General features: G+C 37.6%; 3 protein-coding genes across 4 annotated transcripts; 1 reads left to right on the forward strand and 2 right to left on the reverse strand.

Annotated features, from left to right (window-relative positions):
• Window positions 1-2,614: 2,614 nt before the first annotated feature.
• On the reverse strand, window positions 2,615-5,887 carry LOC140786254 (exocyst complex component SEC15A). The gene is made up of 2 exons (XM_073134549.1): window positions 5,672-5,887; window positions 2,615-5,188 (listed from the first exon to the last, which is right to left on the reverse strand). Exon 2 carries the CDS (start codon window positions 5,179-5,181, stop codon window positions 2,812-2,814), a length of 2,370 nt encoding a protein of 789 aa, XP_072990650.1. The 5' UTR covers window positions 5,182-5,188; window positions 5,672-5,887; the 3' UTR covers window positions 2,615-2,811.
• Window positions 5,888-7,167: 1,280 nt separating this feature from the next.
• Window positions 7,168-12,318, reverse strand: LOC140786256 (magnesium transporter MRS2-I-like). 2 transcript variants are annotated; one of them, XR_012108586.1, is made up of 12 exons: window positions 11,797-12,260; window positions 11,655-11,684; window positions 11,168-11,321; window positions 10,610-10,731; window positions 9,712-9,786; window positions 9,152-9,379; window positions 8,994-9,038; window positions 8,433-8,526; window positions 8,163-8,207; window positions 8,051-8,080; window positions 7,720-7,839; window positions 7,168-7,631 (listed from the first exon to the last, which is right to left on the reverse strand). XR_012108586.1 is itself a non-coding variant. In XM_073134550.1 (11 exons), exons 1-11 carry the CDS (start codon window positions 12,034-12,036, stop codon window positions 7,545-7,547), a joined length of 1,176 nt encoding a protein of 391 aa, XP_072990651.1. In that variant the 5' UTR covers window positions 12,037-12,318; the 3' UTR covers window positions 7,168-7,544. The 2 variants fall into 2 exon arrangements, 1 of the variants encoding a protein (XP_072990651.1); XM_073134550.1 differs by lacking the exon at window positions 8,433-8,526 and having other exon boundaries at window positions 11,797-12,318.
• Window positions 12,319-14,034: 1,716 nt separating this feature from the next.
• On the forward strand, window positions 14,035-18,157 carry LOC140786966 (probable galacturonosyltransferase 4). The gene is made up of 9 exons (XM_073135688.1): window positions 14,035-14,242; window positions 14,317-14,381; window positions 14,464-14,505; window positions 14,612-14,684; window positions 14,793-14,863; window positions 15,162-15,403; window positions 15,594-15,951; window positions 16,303-16,806; window positions 17,509-18,157. Exons 1-9 carry the CDS (start codon window positions 14,131-14,133, stop codon window positions 17,785-17,787), a joined length of 1,746 nt encoding a protein of 581 aa, XP_072991789.1. The 5' UTR covers window positions 14,035-14,130; the 3' UTR covers window positions 17,788-18,157.
• The last annotated feature ends 141 nt before the right edge of the window (window positions 18,158-18,298 follow it).

Consider the following 18,298-nt stretch of genomic DNA (forward strand, 5'->3'; position numbering starts at 1 on the left):
TATATATATATATATATATACATACAATTTTACACTATCGTGTGATAAATACCTGACCACCTTCCCATTAATTAGAATTCAATTAAAGAAACATAAAAATAATTTAAGTCATCAACTTGTGCTCATGGTTTTCTTCTTGATGTCGTCAACTGCAATACAAATTTGCTGAGCTAAGCTATTCATCACACGGGAGGTATTTTAACTGCCGTTTAGTTTGATGATTCTGAAGCTTGCATCAAGCTCACTAACTTCACAAAATGGCCTTATTCCCCTCATCTTGATAACAGTGGAGACATATGCATACAATGGTTGGAATAGGAAGATAATTTTTTTCAATAAAAAAAATCTATAGAAAATAAATAAATAAAAAAGAAATGTCAATAAAATTGTAGTATTTGAGAAAGATCTCCACTGAAAGACATGTTTATTTCCAGGATCTCAGAATAGTTGATGTTGGATTGCATACAACAAAATGCATGGACAAGTACCTATATGCATCCATTGATATGACAAAGTAAATAGCAAACAAAGGTACCATAGTGAGGCAGCACCATAGTCCATACAAAATAAAACAAGACAATCCAATCTACTTACTGTAGTGCTTTATTCTTTGAAGCTCATCGAGGAGGTCCTTTTCTTGTTAAGAAAGACAGTCTGATTCATTTATGCGACAAGCAAATAGAGTAAAGGGCTCAGATAATAGCAAAAGGAGTGGACAGGGTAAGGGGAATCGAAGTTCCACATTGAACAAAACCCACATCTGACTTGGGTGAAGTTATACACTTATTTTCTATTAAAACCAAAGGGCTAATACAAAACACACTACCTCAACGTACATTCAGGTACATAATATCCTGTATGAATTTTCTGATGTCTGTCTTCATGAAAGGATTTCAGAAGCTGTCATCTAGAAATAAAGCTTGTTCCCTGCTTTCAGAAACATCTCATCCTTCTCTTCGACAAATGATGCTTATCTCTATCAACAAGAGGGAAGAAAGAAAGAAAGAAAAGGTAAGATAACTTCACTTATAATAGCAAAACATGCACAGCTTTATTTGCAGAATTTCTGAAAGAAGACAATCTTGTTTTTCTACTTTGTTTCTAAACCTGCCGGCCCTCCAACTTGCTCACTCTATATTAAAGAAATTTCACATTTGAAGTACTAAGAATCTATACACTGATGAAATACCAAACCGATGCAACACAACAAACTCCATATATACCGGGAAGCAATTCTGGCATTCATTTCTCCAACAGTGATTCTCTGCTGCAAATTCAGAGTTCAATCCATCTTAATATCTTGTTACACAGAAATCCCATGTTAACTAATCTCATTCAAGCATTTTTTGTTTCTTGTTTCAGATTAATAAAGGAAATTTTGATGCTAGGACGATCTGAACAGATGTTAAACTCAAAGGAAACTTTTGAAATGCTTACTCCCTGCAGAAGTATATAATTTCCTTTCTGAAAGGTACAAATTTAGCAGACCGAAGACATATTAAAGAGTGAATACATGAAGCAGATGGTGTCGGAGAACTCACCTCGTTGTGCATCTGATGATGCCTTTGTTCCTTAGGTGCCAGCTACTTGAACCAAGTACTATCTGATGCATAGCACAGGATTGCTCCCTATCTTTTTGAATCCTAATAAGAAGTTCAAGAAATATGGATATGTATTGAACATAAAAGAGTATTTGCAACCCTTCAGCAAACTCATAATAAGTTCCTTGGAAGTTCTAAAATTTCGCTTCTGTGCTGACTTACCAATCAGCAAGCTTCCTCCATAAATGACAATCTCTGCAATGGTTCTTCAAAGTTATGAATGTCTCTCCTTAAAAGGTTAGTATGCCCAAGGAAGAAAGTGCTAAGCAGGTATGAAGCATCACAAGCAATGATCGTGGAGAGATATTCATTAACGAATTCATTAATAGATCTATATGTTGGAGCTAACTGGATGACTGAGCCTGCTCAAATCTGGGTTAGATCCTTTCAGTACCAGCACAATGAATTGTTCAAGTCCATGACTCCATGCAACCAGCTTCGTTTACAATGGTTTCAGTTGGAGTATCTTGAATCAGTAAGGTCCTTCTCTCACACAAAACTACTTGGAACTCAAAGAAAGACTATTACTAAAGAGATCTAGCCAACCATTAGCAAATAGATAGTCATTCATTTTAAGAATACTGCCCCATTGATCTTGCTTTTGAAACGTAAAAAAGACAAATCCATAGGACAAGAATTTTCAACAAATCAATATCAGTCAATTGGTTATACTATAGCAACATGGGAGAATGAGAAAATAATTGACCAGATTTTGAATATGCAATATTCACATAAAAAAATTAGTGCAACATGCAATTTGGATTTTGTAGTAACATCTTCGAGGATGCAAAAAAAAAAAAGCGTTAAACTAGCGAAGACTCTTGGAGAAAGGGTTCCTTCATGAATCATTTTTTGGCAGAAGCCTGTGATTAGTTAAGCAAGATTGCTTGTTGTCCTTATTCCTTTAAAAAAATCATTCATCTCTCCATCAAACATGACACTTACTTTTCATTTTTTAAAAAATGAAGGCAACAGAATTTTGTGCTAGAGAACAGAAGGTGAAACCAAATAAATTCCAAGCAATATAATCTGGTTAAATAAAAGGTCCATCATTAAGGAAATTATATAAACAAAGAGACTCAATGAATCCAAAATTATGAGCCATCATCTGAAATTGGCATCCACCTGATACAGACAAGCTATTAATTACCTTTCCAGAATTGCCATTTTAAAGGGACAAAAAAAATGCTGCTGCAGACAGTAAGATCTTCTAGTTAAAATCTCTCAGCCTTCTTTTCAACACATCCATTGACTTCTTTCTAGCATCTTGCTTCGTGTTGCGGCTTGAAAGGCTTCCAAACAGTCTATCTGGGGAATCCTTGAACTTCTCACATATGGAGGCCACCTTTTTGTAGTCCAAGGCACCATAATTTTTCTCCCTTATAACAGGATTCATGAAGTTCTCTGGCTGATTGCTTAGTAGAAGGTTAACCAACTGCCGAACTTCCACCAAACAATCTCTAAAGCTGGTATCTTTCCGCAACTCACTCAAGCCTGTCATGTGAAATCTCTCATCTGCAAATGCCTCTAACATCTTCAGGTCATTGTCGATGCCAATGACAGCATTGAGATTGAACCTTTTCATATTCTCACTAAGAAAAGCTGTCACCATGGAATCAGAAATATGACCTAATGCACCAATTCCGACCTTGTAGAGAGCTTCTGAAGGTAAAATCTGTTGAGTGGTTGATACTACAGAATCCAGGTAGAGAAGGACCTCATTGATATAGTCATTTCCATGTTCTGGAGCTTCATCAATTGTCCAATTAACAAGGTTCATGAGTGCCATGTACTCGTCTAACTTGGAATTCACTAGGTTCAATAATGCATTATAAGCGGCATTTCGGGAGGCTTTTAAGACAGCTTTAGCAGTCAAACCAGAATGAGGCCTCTCAACAAGACGTCTAGGGATTCCACAAAGTTGGGCAGCCTGCAAAAGAAAACGATCACAAGCATGCTCAAGAACTTCTATATTTCCTGCTATTTGCATTGCCTGTGGCACACCCAAGGTTCCACTGTGAATCATGTTCAGGAGAGCATCATTCAACACTTCAATCAAGAGTTTGTCTAGATACTTCTTCACAACATCATAAAAGTTCATAACTCCTCCATACGATAAGTAGTTGACAGAGTCCTCGATGAAGGATCGCACGATACGACAGGCATCAGGGACAGAGGAAGAGAAGGGTGCTATGTATGGAAAGGCAGGGATCATATCTGAAGACTGGATATGGAATGCCAAAACATTCATATTGTATTCATATTCTTTCTTCATGACCATTTGTTCAAATGTGTCATTTGCAAGAATATCAGTTATCTGTTTCCGGCACTCATTGAGAAGAAGCTCATGGTATTTGTCTCTGCTGTTATCAAGAATATCAAGCAACGGTTGGACTCGATAACCATACCGTGTTAGGGTAGCACCGAGCAGAGTAACAAAGTCTTTTATGAGGAGGAGGTAACTGGCAGTATCCGTATGAGAGAATTGATCCTCTAGGATAGCAGTCATCTTGGAAATAGCAGTATCCCATATCGTCTCAACCTGACTCTCTGACAACAATCCCCCTGCAGTCCGGAGAACTCGGTCCTCTATGATGAAAAAGCCAGCTATCTGTTGAAAGAAGGGCTGATGGGATTCAAGAAAAGGCTGAGCTGTGGAAATTTGTAAGTCCAAGTTCAGTTGCATTAGACGATTCTTGTAGTAGTAATCGCGGAATTTTTCCCCAATACCAAGGCACACGTGGATGTGATGTGCCCGGTAGACAGGTGTGAGATCGAACTCTAGCACTGAATCTTCATCCACATGCTCGACATCCAAGGTATACACATAATCACTGACCCCTGAACGGCTTTGCTCTTCAGCTTCTCTTTGACGGGCATGCATTTCTTCATCTCTTTGTCGAGCGGAGGCAGCCTGTCCTATAGCCAACTGTCCAATCTCTCTTGCAGTGCTCCTTATATGAACAAGCCAATCGTTGAATTCATTACAAACTTTCTTCTCAATATGCAACTTTATTCTCGGTATTTGCTTCTCAATCACTTTCCGGAGGGCCTTTACAAGGATATTTTCTAGGTGGTCCTTCTCAATCAAGTCCACAGTCTTCAATACAGGGTAAAACCGGCCATCCGAGATGTGCTGGTTGCATGTCATGCAGAGATTAGCTACTTGTGCGCAGACCTTAACTGTCTGTATGGCCTCAGTGACATTCTTCTTGATTGAATACAACTCGAGAAGTTCATCAAGCTTCACTAGAAGAGAACTTGCAACCTCTTGCAGACGAAAGTTCTCACCTGACAGCATACTTTTTAGCTCATCTGCGTCGACTAAAACACCGCGCAGCTCATCAACGGCAAGAATGAATTCCTCATAATGAAGTCTGCACAGCTCTTCAATCTCAACTTCTTTTTTCTTAACAATATTCCGTAGGTGGTGCAAGAGGGCCTCTGGCTTCCCGGCCTCAAATGCATGCCTTACAATGGACCCCAAATCCTCCCCATTTGCAATTGAGGCTGCTAGGGTGATGTCGATCCCCCCATCCCCATTTTCTGCCACAGGCCTCTTCTTGGGGACAGCATGCATATTTCAACTGACATTACAAAGATGCTATCACAAGTTTGTCCATATGAAGAAATGTGGACATGAAAAATTTAGCAAAAAATAACATCCACCACTTTAGAGAAGGGAATGAAATTTCTTTTTTTTTTTCTCACAAAAACAAGGTTTTATTCATTCAAATTACGCATTATCGACGTGCCATTTAACCCCCTAAAAACCCCATCTTTTTAAAAGTCGGACAATACTAGCAGAAGCAAAATCTTACACAGATCATTCTAACGTACATATACCCTTTTCCTCCCTAAAATCCAACATATCAGGAAGATAAAGAAGTTAGTATAGACAACGAGCAACAAGAAAGGAAGGAATTAAATAGGCAGTAAAAACCCATATGGGCCCATCAACGAACAACGAAGAGCACTAAAAATCCGTATCAAAACATCCTACTAAAGCCCCCGTTCTATTTACCAAAATTAATTACCGAAGGTCATCAAAAAGAGATTTTTCTACTCACAGCTCAGCGAAGAGAGCTCAGCAACTAGGAAATGAGGACGAGGAGGTGAAACGGATGCAATCTCCGTGCTCCTTTAGGGCTCTACTCAAATGGCGAAAGGCTTTTCCTTTACCCCTCCGTTCTTTGTTGTCATCACTTCTTGTTCGGACTACGCTAATATTAGGCACGGCCAGAGGAGAGAGAGAGAGAGAGAGAGAGAGAGAGAGAGAGATCTTTAGGGATCTCCGACCTCGTCATGTCGTTACACGGGAGAGGATTTCGGTACGGGCTGTTCCATTTGATTTGGCCCAAGATCATTTCATGGGCCAAATTGGGACTTATAATAGAATAGGCTCCAATTCCTGTCCTCTTTGGTTGGGCTTGGCCCGTCAGCAATCGTGAGGAAATATGATACTAAAAAAATGTACAAATTTTTCTTTCCAAATTATGATAATATGTATTAAAACTACTACAACATAAAAACTCCATTAGAACTTTGAAGGGAATTAGCTTGAACTAAGATGGTTCTCTTGCAAGGAAAGTGCCTAAGAATTAGTTTTACACAAGGGCAGGAAAAGCCCATCAGATCCATCATCAACCAACAGAATCAAAAGACTAATAAAAGCCCAGTACCAGAACATCAAAAAGAAAAACTTTTGTACTTACAGTCAAACGTAAGGAGGAGGATGAGATGCAAAGAGAAGGAATCTAGCTCTGTTTCTTTTTGGGTTAGCCAATGGAGAAGAAGGCCTTCCTACACTCCTCTTTAGTTAATTATAATCTGGTGCTGTACACCTGTACCGGGGGATTGCCTAAAATTATCGAGTGCACGAACTTATTTGGCAGCCCATGAAGGCATTCCAAGGACGAGAATGGAGATAAAATCTTGCATCCGGATTTGCATACGATCTGCTCTGGTTCTGCAGTCCCTTTTCTCGTCTCTTTTTATTCGTCCCGAACTTAGCGAGACCCGTTGAGAAGCTTTCCTCGGACTATTTCTTTATTTTCTCTCTCTCTCTCTCTCTCTCTCTCTCTCTCTCTCTCTCTCTCTTTCTCTCTCCTTGTAAACAGTAACATATTGGCACCAAAGCTTGAGCCCTGAAAAAACCCACTGGGCAAGGTCGATCCGACCTGTTAAAGAGAACAACCAAGTAAATTTTAGTCGTCGACAAGATCCTTACTTGAATAATCTTAATCGAAAACAGCCACAGCTTTCACTCTCCTAAAAGTAATCAATGCATAATAGATTATATAGGATATCCAAACAGAGACTTATCTTTCAAGTACATCCTTCCTGCAAATTCTAGCAAACTGTAACGATAAACACCAAACGAGAGTTTACATTTTCATACCAAATGCAGTGCTCTTCTGGATGGAGAGTCATCAAGCAAACATATCACTAAGATATTTACAGTGAGGGTCTCAAAAAAATTCTGGTTTTGATCAGATGTATTTACAATAGCAATAAGCAATGCAAACATGTAATTGCATCTTGGACTGGACCGACGAGAAAGAAGTAGGAAGATATCCAACTTAATTACATTACTTAATCTGATAAAATATTTTTCCACAATTAAATAGTTTAACAATGAATTACAATTTCAGATGTAAATATATGAATGAACTGATACAGCAATAGTATCTCTCCTTCTCTAGTTTGAACCCTCGATACTGACACTCTGTAACTAGCCAGAACAATGAATATGGCAGCATTTCCATTTATGAAATGGCAAGTATGATAAGACAACTTGATCTTGGCTTTCTTTAACTGAAAATGAGGAAATGGTAACTCCAACGCGGATAATTGGAATAAATTAGGAAGGGAACTCCACATATCATTAATATTGGAGCACCTGATTAATATTCCTTAACTGGATGCAACTCCATTAAGTAATCAAGATCCAACAAGACCCTTGTGGCGAGCATATGCAACGATAGAGATAAAGATAGAGGCACAAACTAGTCCAGAGATAAAGACCACCTGTCCAGCAATTCAGAAATAATGTACGTCAGATATCAATTTTATCATCATCAAGTATGCGCTTAATCCACTAGTAAGTAGAGGGTACCCATTTGTACACATATCCATGGTTGTTATTCCATGAATACGGTATATTCATTCCAAATACTCCGGCAACCAAGGCATAAAGGGAGAGGCACACAGTGCCAGAACTTAAGAATAGCTCTAACTGCAATGTCGTAGAAGTAGATTAGATGATAATATATAGCTGAAAGAAGGGCAAAGTAGAAAGAATATCATTGAAGAAAAAAAAAAAAAAGAATGTTCGCTATGCTGTGACTGATAACATGTGAGTAGACAAGCTATCAAGATCACTGTCTAAAAATTTCTATAAAGGGGCTGGCAGAAGAAAATAGAGTTTTAGAAATGTCGCCACTCACCTGAATCAGTTGATTTCGATGGTTGTCAAGCTGCACAAGAAGAAAGAATGGATTCCGAATGAGTATACAGTATGCTCATCAAGTATCACATGCATAGATGGAAGAGAAATACCTGGATATTGATATAATCCTCTGTATCGTCGATATACTCACGGAGCTGAAAATAATTTTAGAGAATGCTCACAGTTATTTTTGGAGTTTAACTGGTCTAATAATAATAAAGAATAATTCTGTCCATCTCGGACAACAGCTTATGGCAAGACAACTACCGCATGAGAAGTAATGACCTAAATGTGGAGGAGTTAGTGCTACATAATGATCAGAAGTTATCTACTAATGCTTATTATTTAATCTGTCTGGACACTTGCATTAAATTCCTTACATTCTTCTTGACACGAGAAGACACCTAAGGTGGCCAGTTAGGTGTTCATTCCAATCGCCATATCACTACATGATCCATGAAAGTGGAAACCATCCTGAGCCAACAAAGACAAACCAATCCATAGAACTCTACCCATAATACTCATCTGGCAGATGCAGCATGACAAATAAAAGCTACTACAAAATTACGTATAGAATGTAAATATACCTAAGAGGCTAAAACCATTTTCCAACAAAGAGCCACATTCCTTTTTTCCTTTTCTACAAGTACTCTTATTTGGTTGCATGAAGAACTCAAAATGCAAGCAAACTTGTGACACTGTTCTCTTTCTTTTTCTTCTCTGAAAATTTAGAAGATCTAATACCCAATTCTAGTAAGGAAGTAATAACAACATATTACATCAAACAACACCTGTTTAGATGACAGCTACAGAAACTAATAGGAGAGGAGAAGAGGTGATATATTTGAGTTACACTATTTCACAAATATAGCTGTTAATACTTAATAACATCACAACAGTTCATCAATGACATAACAATTAGAAGTTGGTTATTGACTTACTGTGGTCAATTTATTCAACGTGCCATCAATTTGCATGAAGTATGCCTGTACAATTAGAAAACAATAAATTTCATATAAAGAAAAACAATTATTAATTATAGTTAATCTTAGTTTGAATTCTAGGACAGCCATGTTTTGATGGAAGGTTGTTTTATGACCTCAAGCAACATTTCCAGCTCCTCAACATCATTCTCATTTCCATGGAGAGTAGCTGCGCTTGCCCTGCTAGCTCTAGATATCTTTGAGCCTATTGTTGGTGATGCAGGGAACCAATTGGGTACAGCAGAACCACTGACAGGAGAGAATGCCGCAGCTAATTTTCTTGATAAGTAAAGATCAGCCATATCATCATCATCATCCAGTAATTGTTCAAGCTCATCCCTTACCTGGTGAAGTCAGCAAAACTTGGTGTTAAATTACTATAGAACCAGACCTGGCCGGCAACCTCAACAGAACAACCTTGATGAAATGACAAAATCTGGAAGTCTACTGTGCCAACAACAATCTCTAAGAAAAAGAAAGAAAGATAATATTTAACACCTCACAGAATCCACCAAATTCATCTTCATTATAGGTGCAGAATCAGCTTATCCAAAAACCCATGTATAACCTCAATAATAGGCACTGATAGACCCTATTTACTCTTTTTCCAAAACAATGTATACAAAGGACACTAGATATTGTTATAGGTTAGATGGATGAAAAAAAGAGTCCAGACCTTTTGAACCCGAGCAGTCAATCTTGTCATAGCACTCTTCAACTTACGCACGCGGTCCAAGTTACGGCTGCTAATCTGCATCGTGAAACAACTGTCGACTTATTGGCGAAGAGGTGATGATAATAGAGTCTGGTAGAGAAATTTATAAAGCAGAAGTAACCAAATGTGCAATATAAGTATAGAACTACCGGAGACAAATGGTACTATCCACAAATAAGAAATCTATTTTTAAAATATGGTTTCTAAACATATAAGATTTTCTTTAGCTTTCTAACGGCCATATACAATTGTAAGCAAAAGGTTATACGAGCATACATTGTGATTGGGATCAATAAGACAGAAAATGTTAAAGCAAACAAAATATTTTATTAGTTAACAAGCTAAAAGAATTATTTGTCCACATAATCTTATTCATTACAAACATCTCTAGCACTGGGATATGCATAAAAAGTTTAGTAACTTATTTACTGGAAAGCAGTCACAATTAGGATCCATATCACTTGCAGTAGTTAACAATCAATTTCCATATTATCTGCTCCAAATTCCAATCTTTACTCATAAATTCAGAAAAATCATAAATCCAGATTATGAGTAAAATCATTCAAGTACCAATTTAGCCACTTGAACACATAGTACATTGAGTAATCCAATTAGAATTGAGACCACCATAATCCACTGCATCTTTCATATGTAATCCTAAATCACATGCAGTAACTATACATTCCAATGTCCAAGTTCTTGATTCCATAATGCCATCCTACAGATCCAGCTGTGCCAGCAGGTTAGGAAGAAACTGTCATATAAACAACTGTCTCCTGCTAATTTGTCGACCAATAGCTCTCATTGTTACTCTATCTAAACAAAAAGAATACCATACAAGAAGCAAGTGTTTCTTCACCTTGGAAGTCAGTTCATCTAAAGCAGGGTAGGCAGCAGTCTCCAGCTCCGTGGTGTGTGAATCAAGGAAGCTGCAAATTGCTTCTAAGGCAACCTCTAGGGCACGGAACTCAAAGGGAGACTCTACATTGCATGAGATTAGCACCATAAGAAGAAGGTAATAGCAAAACAGGATTAACAAGAAATATATGACAATAAACAAGTGCAATTTCAGTATATCAAACTGATACCTATGTCAAAATTTATTGATATGCAGGCAAGCACCAAATAACATGGCGTAAAATGCACAAGCATGATCCAAGTGAAACTACTAAGGTTCCTCAATAAAATTTTCGACCATTGTTGGTTGGAAAAACAAATATTCAAAGAAAATAAGGATAGCAACAGATGTGCTGCCTATAATCATGAATGATGTTCTCTGATAATCAAAATAAGGTTTGACAAGAACCACATATTTAAATACTTAAGCATCTTGAGTTAGAATCTTCCACTCATCATGCACTTTAGAAGCTAACAACTTGCTCGGCTGGCAAAGGTGAAAATTGCACATGCAACTTACCATCTTCTTCTGCAGCTTCCACATCATGTGGCCCACTCAAGTTCTCCTTCCCTTCACCTTGAGCAGGTTGAGCAATGGTAGCTGGTGGTAATCGCCTGCGCAACTCCTCCACTATTGGGATAACATTTTCTTCCATAGGATCCCTAAGCAACACCTAAGTCATGCAAATTCACAATTTAGAGCAGTTAAGTACGAGATCATATCATGTCTTCCACAGGAAAAATAAAACTTATACTCTCTCGCCTGGTTTCGACAAATAGATATGAGTTCATAATAATGGAAAAGGCTACTCAAAAAAGGCGAACTCGAAGTCTCAACATGACCTCAACCTAGAAATCTGACAATTTTATATCTAAAAGGTTCCTTCCCGTGCGCAAAAAGAAACCTAGACATTTGCACCAGTGAGCAAAGACTATTTGAGAAAAGCAATCTAAGAATCCATTAAAATATATACTCTACTGAATTGCATTGGAGAAAAAAAAGTTACCTCTTCTGCAGTTATTATTGCTTTAATATGCTGCTCCAAAGACGAAAAAGAACTTCAATTAGCAACAAAAGTACTAAAAAATATAACGAAAATTCTAACCAAAGATATAAACCACCGAAATTCACTACAAAAAAGAACTCACCTCAAGATTGAGAACGATGGCTCTCTCCCGCCCCAAAATAGTAGAAGGATAGGATAACAAGGGATCCAAAATCCTGAGATCTCTCGCGTTTATCTCAACCCTATGCATGATCGCATACTTATCCACATCCAGAATCGTTCCTTCCCCGTTGAAATCAAACAGGATCCAACTCCTCGACGCCGCCGCCTTCTTCATGATCGAGCCCTGCCCCTCTCCCGCTGCCACCGATTCCGGCGCCATCTCCGCCGCTCCCGCCGCCCAAGCTCACATCTCACGAGGTCCCTTTCGCCGGTGGACCTCAGAAGTCAGTAGATCACGGCGATCACATCTCCGGCGCCGGAGATTGCGAATTGAACTCTTTTTAACTATAAGGGGGGTCGAAAAGCCTCGGACCGGGGATTCGACTACTATTTATTTTTATTTTTTTGGTGAAAGAATAGGGGAAGAAGAGGGATAGAATTCGCGAATTGTTGCTGTATAGTGTTGGGGTATTTGTACTTGCATAGTTGCATTTGGTTCCCTAAAAAGTGCGTTTTTTCCATGCACACCCTTTTAAATCTCTTATTTATGTCCATTACTCTAAAGTGACACCGCTAACTAACACTTAAAATGTAATTTAACTGAAAAAAAAATATCAAATGTATTCTTCTTTCCATACGTCTTTCTTTATTAAAATTATTTTTTTTTACGAATATGAAAATTAAAAAATATAAATAAAATATTGAGGGTTATATGTGCAAAAACACACTTTTCATTTTTCAAGATTCCCGGCCTGCGTCAATTCAGGGCTTATTCCTGGTTTAGGTGCTGTCTGACCCGGAGTCTTCTGGTGGAGATAAAGTATGCTAAATATTATTTATTTTAATTACCGAGATATTAAATGAAATGGATGGTGATAGCAATTTCTCCTAAATTATATGAATCATTTTAATGCAATAATAATATATGCAGGTCAGACTTGGTATAGTTTTGGTCAAATATATCATAAATTGGGGGCGCTGTCACCACCATCCAAATAATGCTCTAAACAAACGTGATAAATAACGTTAATCACACAATAGTTGTATGGGATTACAACTTTGAAATATATTTTTTCATTTGGAACAGGTGCAATTGTTAATTTTTCTCATTTGATCTCATCGCTATTTTATTCTATTGTATAATACTATTCATAATCTTCTCATTTATTATATTTCAAAGTTTTCACGTAATTACCATAAAATTTTTTAAAATATTGTAATTACAACCAAAATTATTATATTCCTTTAAAAATATTATTATGCTAGTTAAATCTAACTAATAATGACAAAAATACAATTTAAATAAAAAAAAAAACTTATTTTGCTCGTGTGCGAATTATACTAAATGTGTAAAAGTTATTCAATATTATATTATTAGTACAATAGTATATATCTTATTTTATGTGAGAATACTATTATTGATAAATATTTTTATACTCTAAAATTAAAAATGAGGAATATGTTAAAAATAATTTATATATGTTTATTGATGTTATTTAATAATTTATTAGCAATATTCTTTAAAAATTTGACCATAATAGCTATTCTCGACACAAAAAAAGAAAATTTAAAAGAATATGTGATAATTATGATATTTTAAAATTTATTTGCGTTAATTATATTTAATATCACTTTATCTCCCAAGTAACATCATAGGTAGCGACACAAGTGATAAAATAGTTCACAGATGCTTCATTACATGCCTGACATTAACATCTCCTCTTTTATTAATTCTTACCATTAGTCAGAGCTGATAAATCCCTCTTAACAATTGGAGACGTGTCAAATCACTATTAGCTCAAATCAGAGCTTCGTGTTATGAGCCAAGAACTAAATCGGACGTCTCATATCGCAGCTCTAACTAACTAACTAACCAACTAAGCCGGGCTACGTCATTTACGTCATTTTAATCACAACCGATCTCCTTTTTCTCATCTTATACGACCAAAAAACACACAACATCAAAAAATTAGAATGATCTTCAGGCACGTATACGTTCTCAAACCCGAAACTTGACACGTCCTGCAGCTGTTCGTTTCAAAGAATTGTTGGTATCTCTACGATTCGCGTGATCCATGGAGTGTAATTTGTAATTAAATCATATAGTAATATAATAGTGAGATTAGGAGTAATTAAACCCGCCCAATGCCCGCGCAACCTTTAAAAAAGAATCCGATCAAATAAAACCCCAATTTCTTCTTCTCCTGCGTCTCCTTCCTCTCTTCCTCTTCCATGAGAGTGCTCTTGAAACCCTAACCCGAACCCTAGATTTCTCTCGCCAACGCTTCGAGCATCACCGCGGTCCCTCCGCAAGATGAAGATTTCCACTCTCTTCCTCCTGACGTTCTTCATGGCCTTCGTCTGCTTCAGCATGTTCGTCTTCACGTGTCGGAAAGAAATCTTCGGACTCCGCGACAAGGAAGCCAGTAAGGAATCGAAGCATTCTTTTCAACATTTCGTGGGACTTGATCGATATCACGGGGATCTCCTCATCTTGCAGGTGATGTTAATCAGATGACTGATGAGTTTGAAATAGGAGGACCGTTTTCAGTTAAGGATCCTACGGTATGATATTTTCTATTTAATCAATCTACTCTTTAAATCTTCGTGTTTCGCGAGAATTTGTTGACAGTTTTTCTAAATGCAGAGGTCATCCAGTGATCCTATGGAACGAATTCGCATAGATCAGGTTTCTTCTTTGGAAATTTGGGTTAAAGATTTGTATTAGCATGTGAGATGGACCTCCTTCCTGGTGTGGTACTAAACAGTAGTTGCATATGGGTTTGGGGTTTTAGGATAATGGTGAAGGATTGAAAGAACTCGATGAAACTAACCCAGTAGACAGGTGTGATGCTTCTGGAGAGAATGGTAAAATTATTGTTCTTGAATCAATTCATGATTGATTTATTTAACTATGAAATGTTATCTTACCCTGATTCTTTTCTTTCTTTTTTTCTTTTTGGCCTTTGGTTGAAGGATTGAAATCTGGTAGCGGTAGAGATGCAGAAGTTGACAAGCATGATGTAGCTACTCCCACCAGAGAAGAGGCATGCTTTTTCCCTTTCCTAGATCATCCCTTCTTAATGGAAACATTTCTTGGATTATTCAGTAGAATCAGTACTTTCTTGGATGATAAATAGGGTCTAAGTTGGTGATTTTTCAAGCTGAAGTGTTGCAATAATTATCATATGGAATGTATTAGCTACATAGAAAAGAATATCATCAGTTGCCAATGCTTAGAAAAGAAAGTTCCCATGGTTAGGCCATCATCATCATAGCTGATTTCTCACTCTAACCGATTTTCTACTAAACAATCTTATTATTTGTATCTAACCTTGAATGCAGAGGCATGGGCTCTGTGACCAAGAAGCTGCAGGAGAACATAATAAGAGCTCTCTCCCTCAGATTGGGACAAGAGAGTACATCTGGGAGATGGAAGATCAGCTGATCATGGCTAATGCTTATTTGAAAATTCCCACAGAGAAAAGCAGCTCCAAGTTGGTACGAGAACTGAAATCAAGGGTAAAGGAGATAGAAAAGTTGCTTGGTCGTGGCAAAAATCACACAGATTTATCTAGGAGTAGGAGGTAAGCAGTAACCTGCTATCATGTCCGAGATTCCTATTTATTCTGGTATGAGAAAATCAAGAAGAGATTTAGAAAGAAAAGAGTGAAAAAGCCTTGAAAGTGATAAATGTGGAGGAGTTATCAAAACCATGCTCAATTATTTACAAGAGTATATTATTGCCATTCTATTGAGACAGAAATTACTGTCCAGTGCTTTGCAGAAAATCAGAGCAATGGAAGCAACTTTGTCCAAGGTCCGCAAGGCTTACCCAGATTGCTCTGCAGAGGCATCAGAACTACGTGTCAAAATATCTATTTCTAAAGAAAAGCTCAGGAAACAGCAGAATGATGGTTTACGCTTTACACAGATTGCAGCCAGGACCATACCTAAAGGTTATCACTGCCTGTCAATGCGGCTTACGTCAGACTTCTTCACCTTGAATCCTGAGGAGCATGAGTTGCAGCTTGTAGATAACATTCAAAATCCAGATTATTATCACTATGCTATATTTTCAGATAATATACTTGCATGTGCAGTGGTTGTAAACTCTACAGTTTCCACTTCTAAGGTATGAACTTTCTCTGCCTCTCTGTTCAATGCTAATCTGACTTGAACATTTCTAGTGTCATTGGAGATTATCTCTAGTGTCTTTATTCCGTTGTCTCAAGTATTAGGGAAGTACTACTTGATCATTTCTACCAATTTCAAGTCTCTTATTGCTTCGAGCTCTCTTCGGGAAAGTGTTTCAAAGAAGGGTTACCTTGACTAAAAGAAATCACCAAAAAAAGACCTAAATTTTTCAACAAAAGAAATACCCTCATGATTTCCTTGCGCAGCATTTTCTTTTCTCTTTGTTATCCACTCCTGTAACTGTCAAATAAGTCATTGACATTTTTAATTCTTCTACATTCTGTTGCAGGAACCTGAGAAAATTATCTTTCATGTGGTGACTGATTCTCTGAACTTTCCAGCAATGAGGATGTGGTTTCTGTTGAATACACCTGGTCCAGCTACAGTTCACATTGAAAATATGGATAGTTTTGAATGGCTATCTATTTTTAAGCAGGCTGGCTTACAAGATTCCAGATATACTTCATCACTCAGTCACCTCCATTTTTATTTGCCACATATTTTCCCTTATTTGAGCAAAGTTCTGCTTTTAGACCATGATGTGGTGGTGCAGAGAGATCTGAGGGAGATATGGAGGGTAGAGATGAAGGGTAAAGTAAATTCTGCCATTGAGACATGTAGGGATGGTGATTCATCTCATCAGTTGAAAATGCTGCTTAACTTCAGTGAGCCAATCATTTTAAGTAGCTTTGATCCAAAGGCCTGCTTATGGGGGTTTGGAATGAATATGTTTAACCTAATTGAGTGGCGTCGACAAGGCATAACAATGACTTATGATAGGTGGCTTCAAAGGGTAAGATGTTTTTTTTTTCTTTTATATGACTTCCTTTTCCTTTTACATATAGAATTAGAACAGATAACCAATTTCTACCGCTAGAACGCTGACTCAGTAGCTAGATGAACTGGGAAGGTATTGACAGTTAAGAAAAGTTCAAGTTGCTTGTTTTTTTACTTTCAAGGTATCAATTTAGGAGGTAGGATTCCCTCAGAAGAAACAATGCTATTTCTTAGTAAACAATCATAAGAAAATTGTTTCCACTTACGGTTGCTGGCTGAACAGCTGCTTTTTAGTTAAAAAGAAATAAACAACCAGGCACGACCAATCTCATGATCAACTTGGACGACTAATGAAAAATTAACTATTATGCCATATGGGCCTGCTGTATAAACATCATGATAGACTCTGAAGCAGGTAACATTTCTCCCATTCTCTGATTGGAACTTGGAAGCTCTTGGAAACTGGCAGTGATGTTCCGGCTAGCTGATGTATCATAGTTATACATAAAATTGCATACTTTGCCACAAGATGAAGCACACGAAAGTGCGAATTTAAAGTTTTTAAGCACTCCCGTGTAGATATGTTTGGTTCAGTCAAGTTTCATGGATAAATTTCAGTTTATGATGCGAAAGTGATAAACATACATAATACATGTTGTATGATCAAACATATGCTCCTCCAGTTGCTTGGCTGATGGCAATCTTTCATGAGGTGCAGGGAGCGAGGCTGCAATTCTGGAAAGCAGGAAGCTTGCCATTGGACCAAGTTGTCTTTTACAATCATACAGTTCGCCTGGACAGACAATGGCATGTTCTTGGGCTTGGCGAAGACACAAGTCTGGGAAAGAAAGAACTTGAGAACGCAGCAGTCATCCATTACAGTGGGTTCATGAAGCCATGGCTTGACATTGCAATTCCAAAGTACAAAGGTTACTGGAATAAATTCCTTGATTACGACAACCCCTACTTGAGGAAGTGCAACATAGTGACTACTTAGGTGAAGTGGAACCAAGATTCTTTTCTGCCAATGATTCTTTCAATTCTTTTTTCCCTTCTATAGCATGCATCTGATGCTGTTTGTTCATCTCATTTTGTCTGATGATGTTTCCCTACCTACTCTTTCATGTAAATTCTCTATGATTCTTTCCTTCCCATTCCAAGGAGTCATGGTTGTCATAGCTTCGCCAATATTTAGCTGACCCTGATAGATGATGTTTGTGGGATTGTCGTTTTGGTTGTACTAATCTGGTTCATTTGTCCAAAGAGTTTCACGTCATGTACAATGAGAATAAATGCTCTCATATTGTAAACTCTTACCTCTTTATATACGTACAGTGATTAGGAACCCCAAATTTTGACGGGGATAATCTCTGCTTCCATGTGCATTTGGTTTACTGTCGAGGTATTGATAATTAGTATCTTGGTATCTCTGAAATGACTTGGCGATTTAGCCAATCTTGTTCGTGACCAGCAGCACTGAACCCCGTAGTGTGTTTCTTTCCTCTTCT

Source organism: Typha latifolia, chromosome 4 (assembly GCF_019914945.1).
Source record: "Typha latifolia isolate L0001 chromosome 4, TyphaL0001v2, whole genome shotgun sequence".
Lineage (NCBI taxonomy): Eukaryota > Viridiplantae > Streptophyta > Magnoliopsida > Poales > Typhaceae > Typha > Typha latifolia.

Bases quoted from the DNA above. Each gene is read 5' to 3' on its own strand.
- LOC140786254 (XM_073134549.1), bottom strand. From the start codon at position 5,181: ATGCATGCTGTCCCCAAGAAGAGGCCTGTGGCAGAAAATGGGGATGGG.
- LOC140786256 (XM_073134550.1), bottom strand. From the start codon at position 12,036: ATGGCGCCGGAATCGGTGGCAGCGGGAGAGGGGCAGGGCTCGATCATG. The intron at 9,787-10,609 runs GTGAAGAAACAC...TTCACGATGCAG, and splicing joins TAGATGAACTGACTTCCAAG to ATTAGCAGCCGTAACTTGGA. The intron at 7,632-7,719 runs GTACCCTCTACT...ATTGCTGGACAG, and splicing joins ATGGATATGTGTACAAATGG to GTGGTCTTTATCTCTGGACT.
- LOC140786966 (XM_073135688.1), top strand. From the start codon at position 14,131: ATGAAGATTTCCACTCTCTTCCTCCTGACGTTCTTCATGGCCTTCGTC. The intron at 14,243-14,316 runs GTAAGGAATCGA...CTCATCTTGCAG, and splicing joins ACTCCGCGACAAGGAAGCCA to GTGATGTTAATCAGATGACT. The intron at 14,685-14,792 runs GTAAAATTATTG...CTTTGGTTGAAG, and splicing joins TGATGCTTCTGGAGAGAATG to GATTGAAATCTGGTAGCGGT.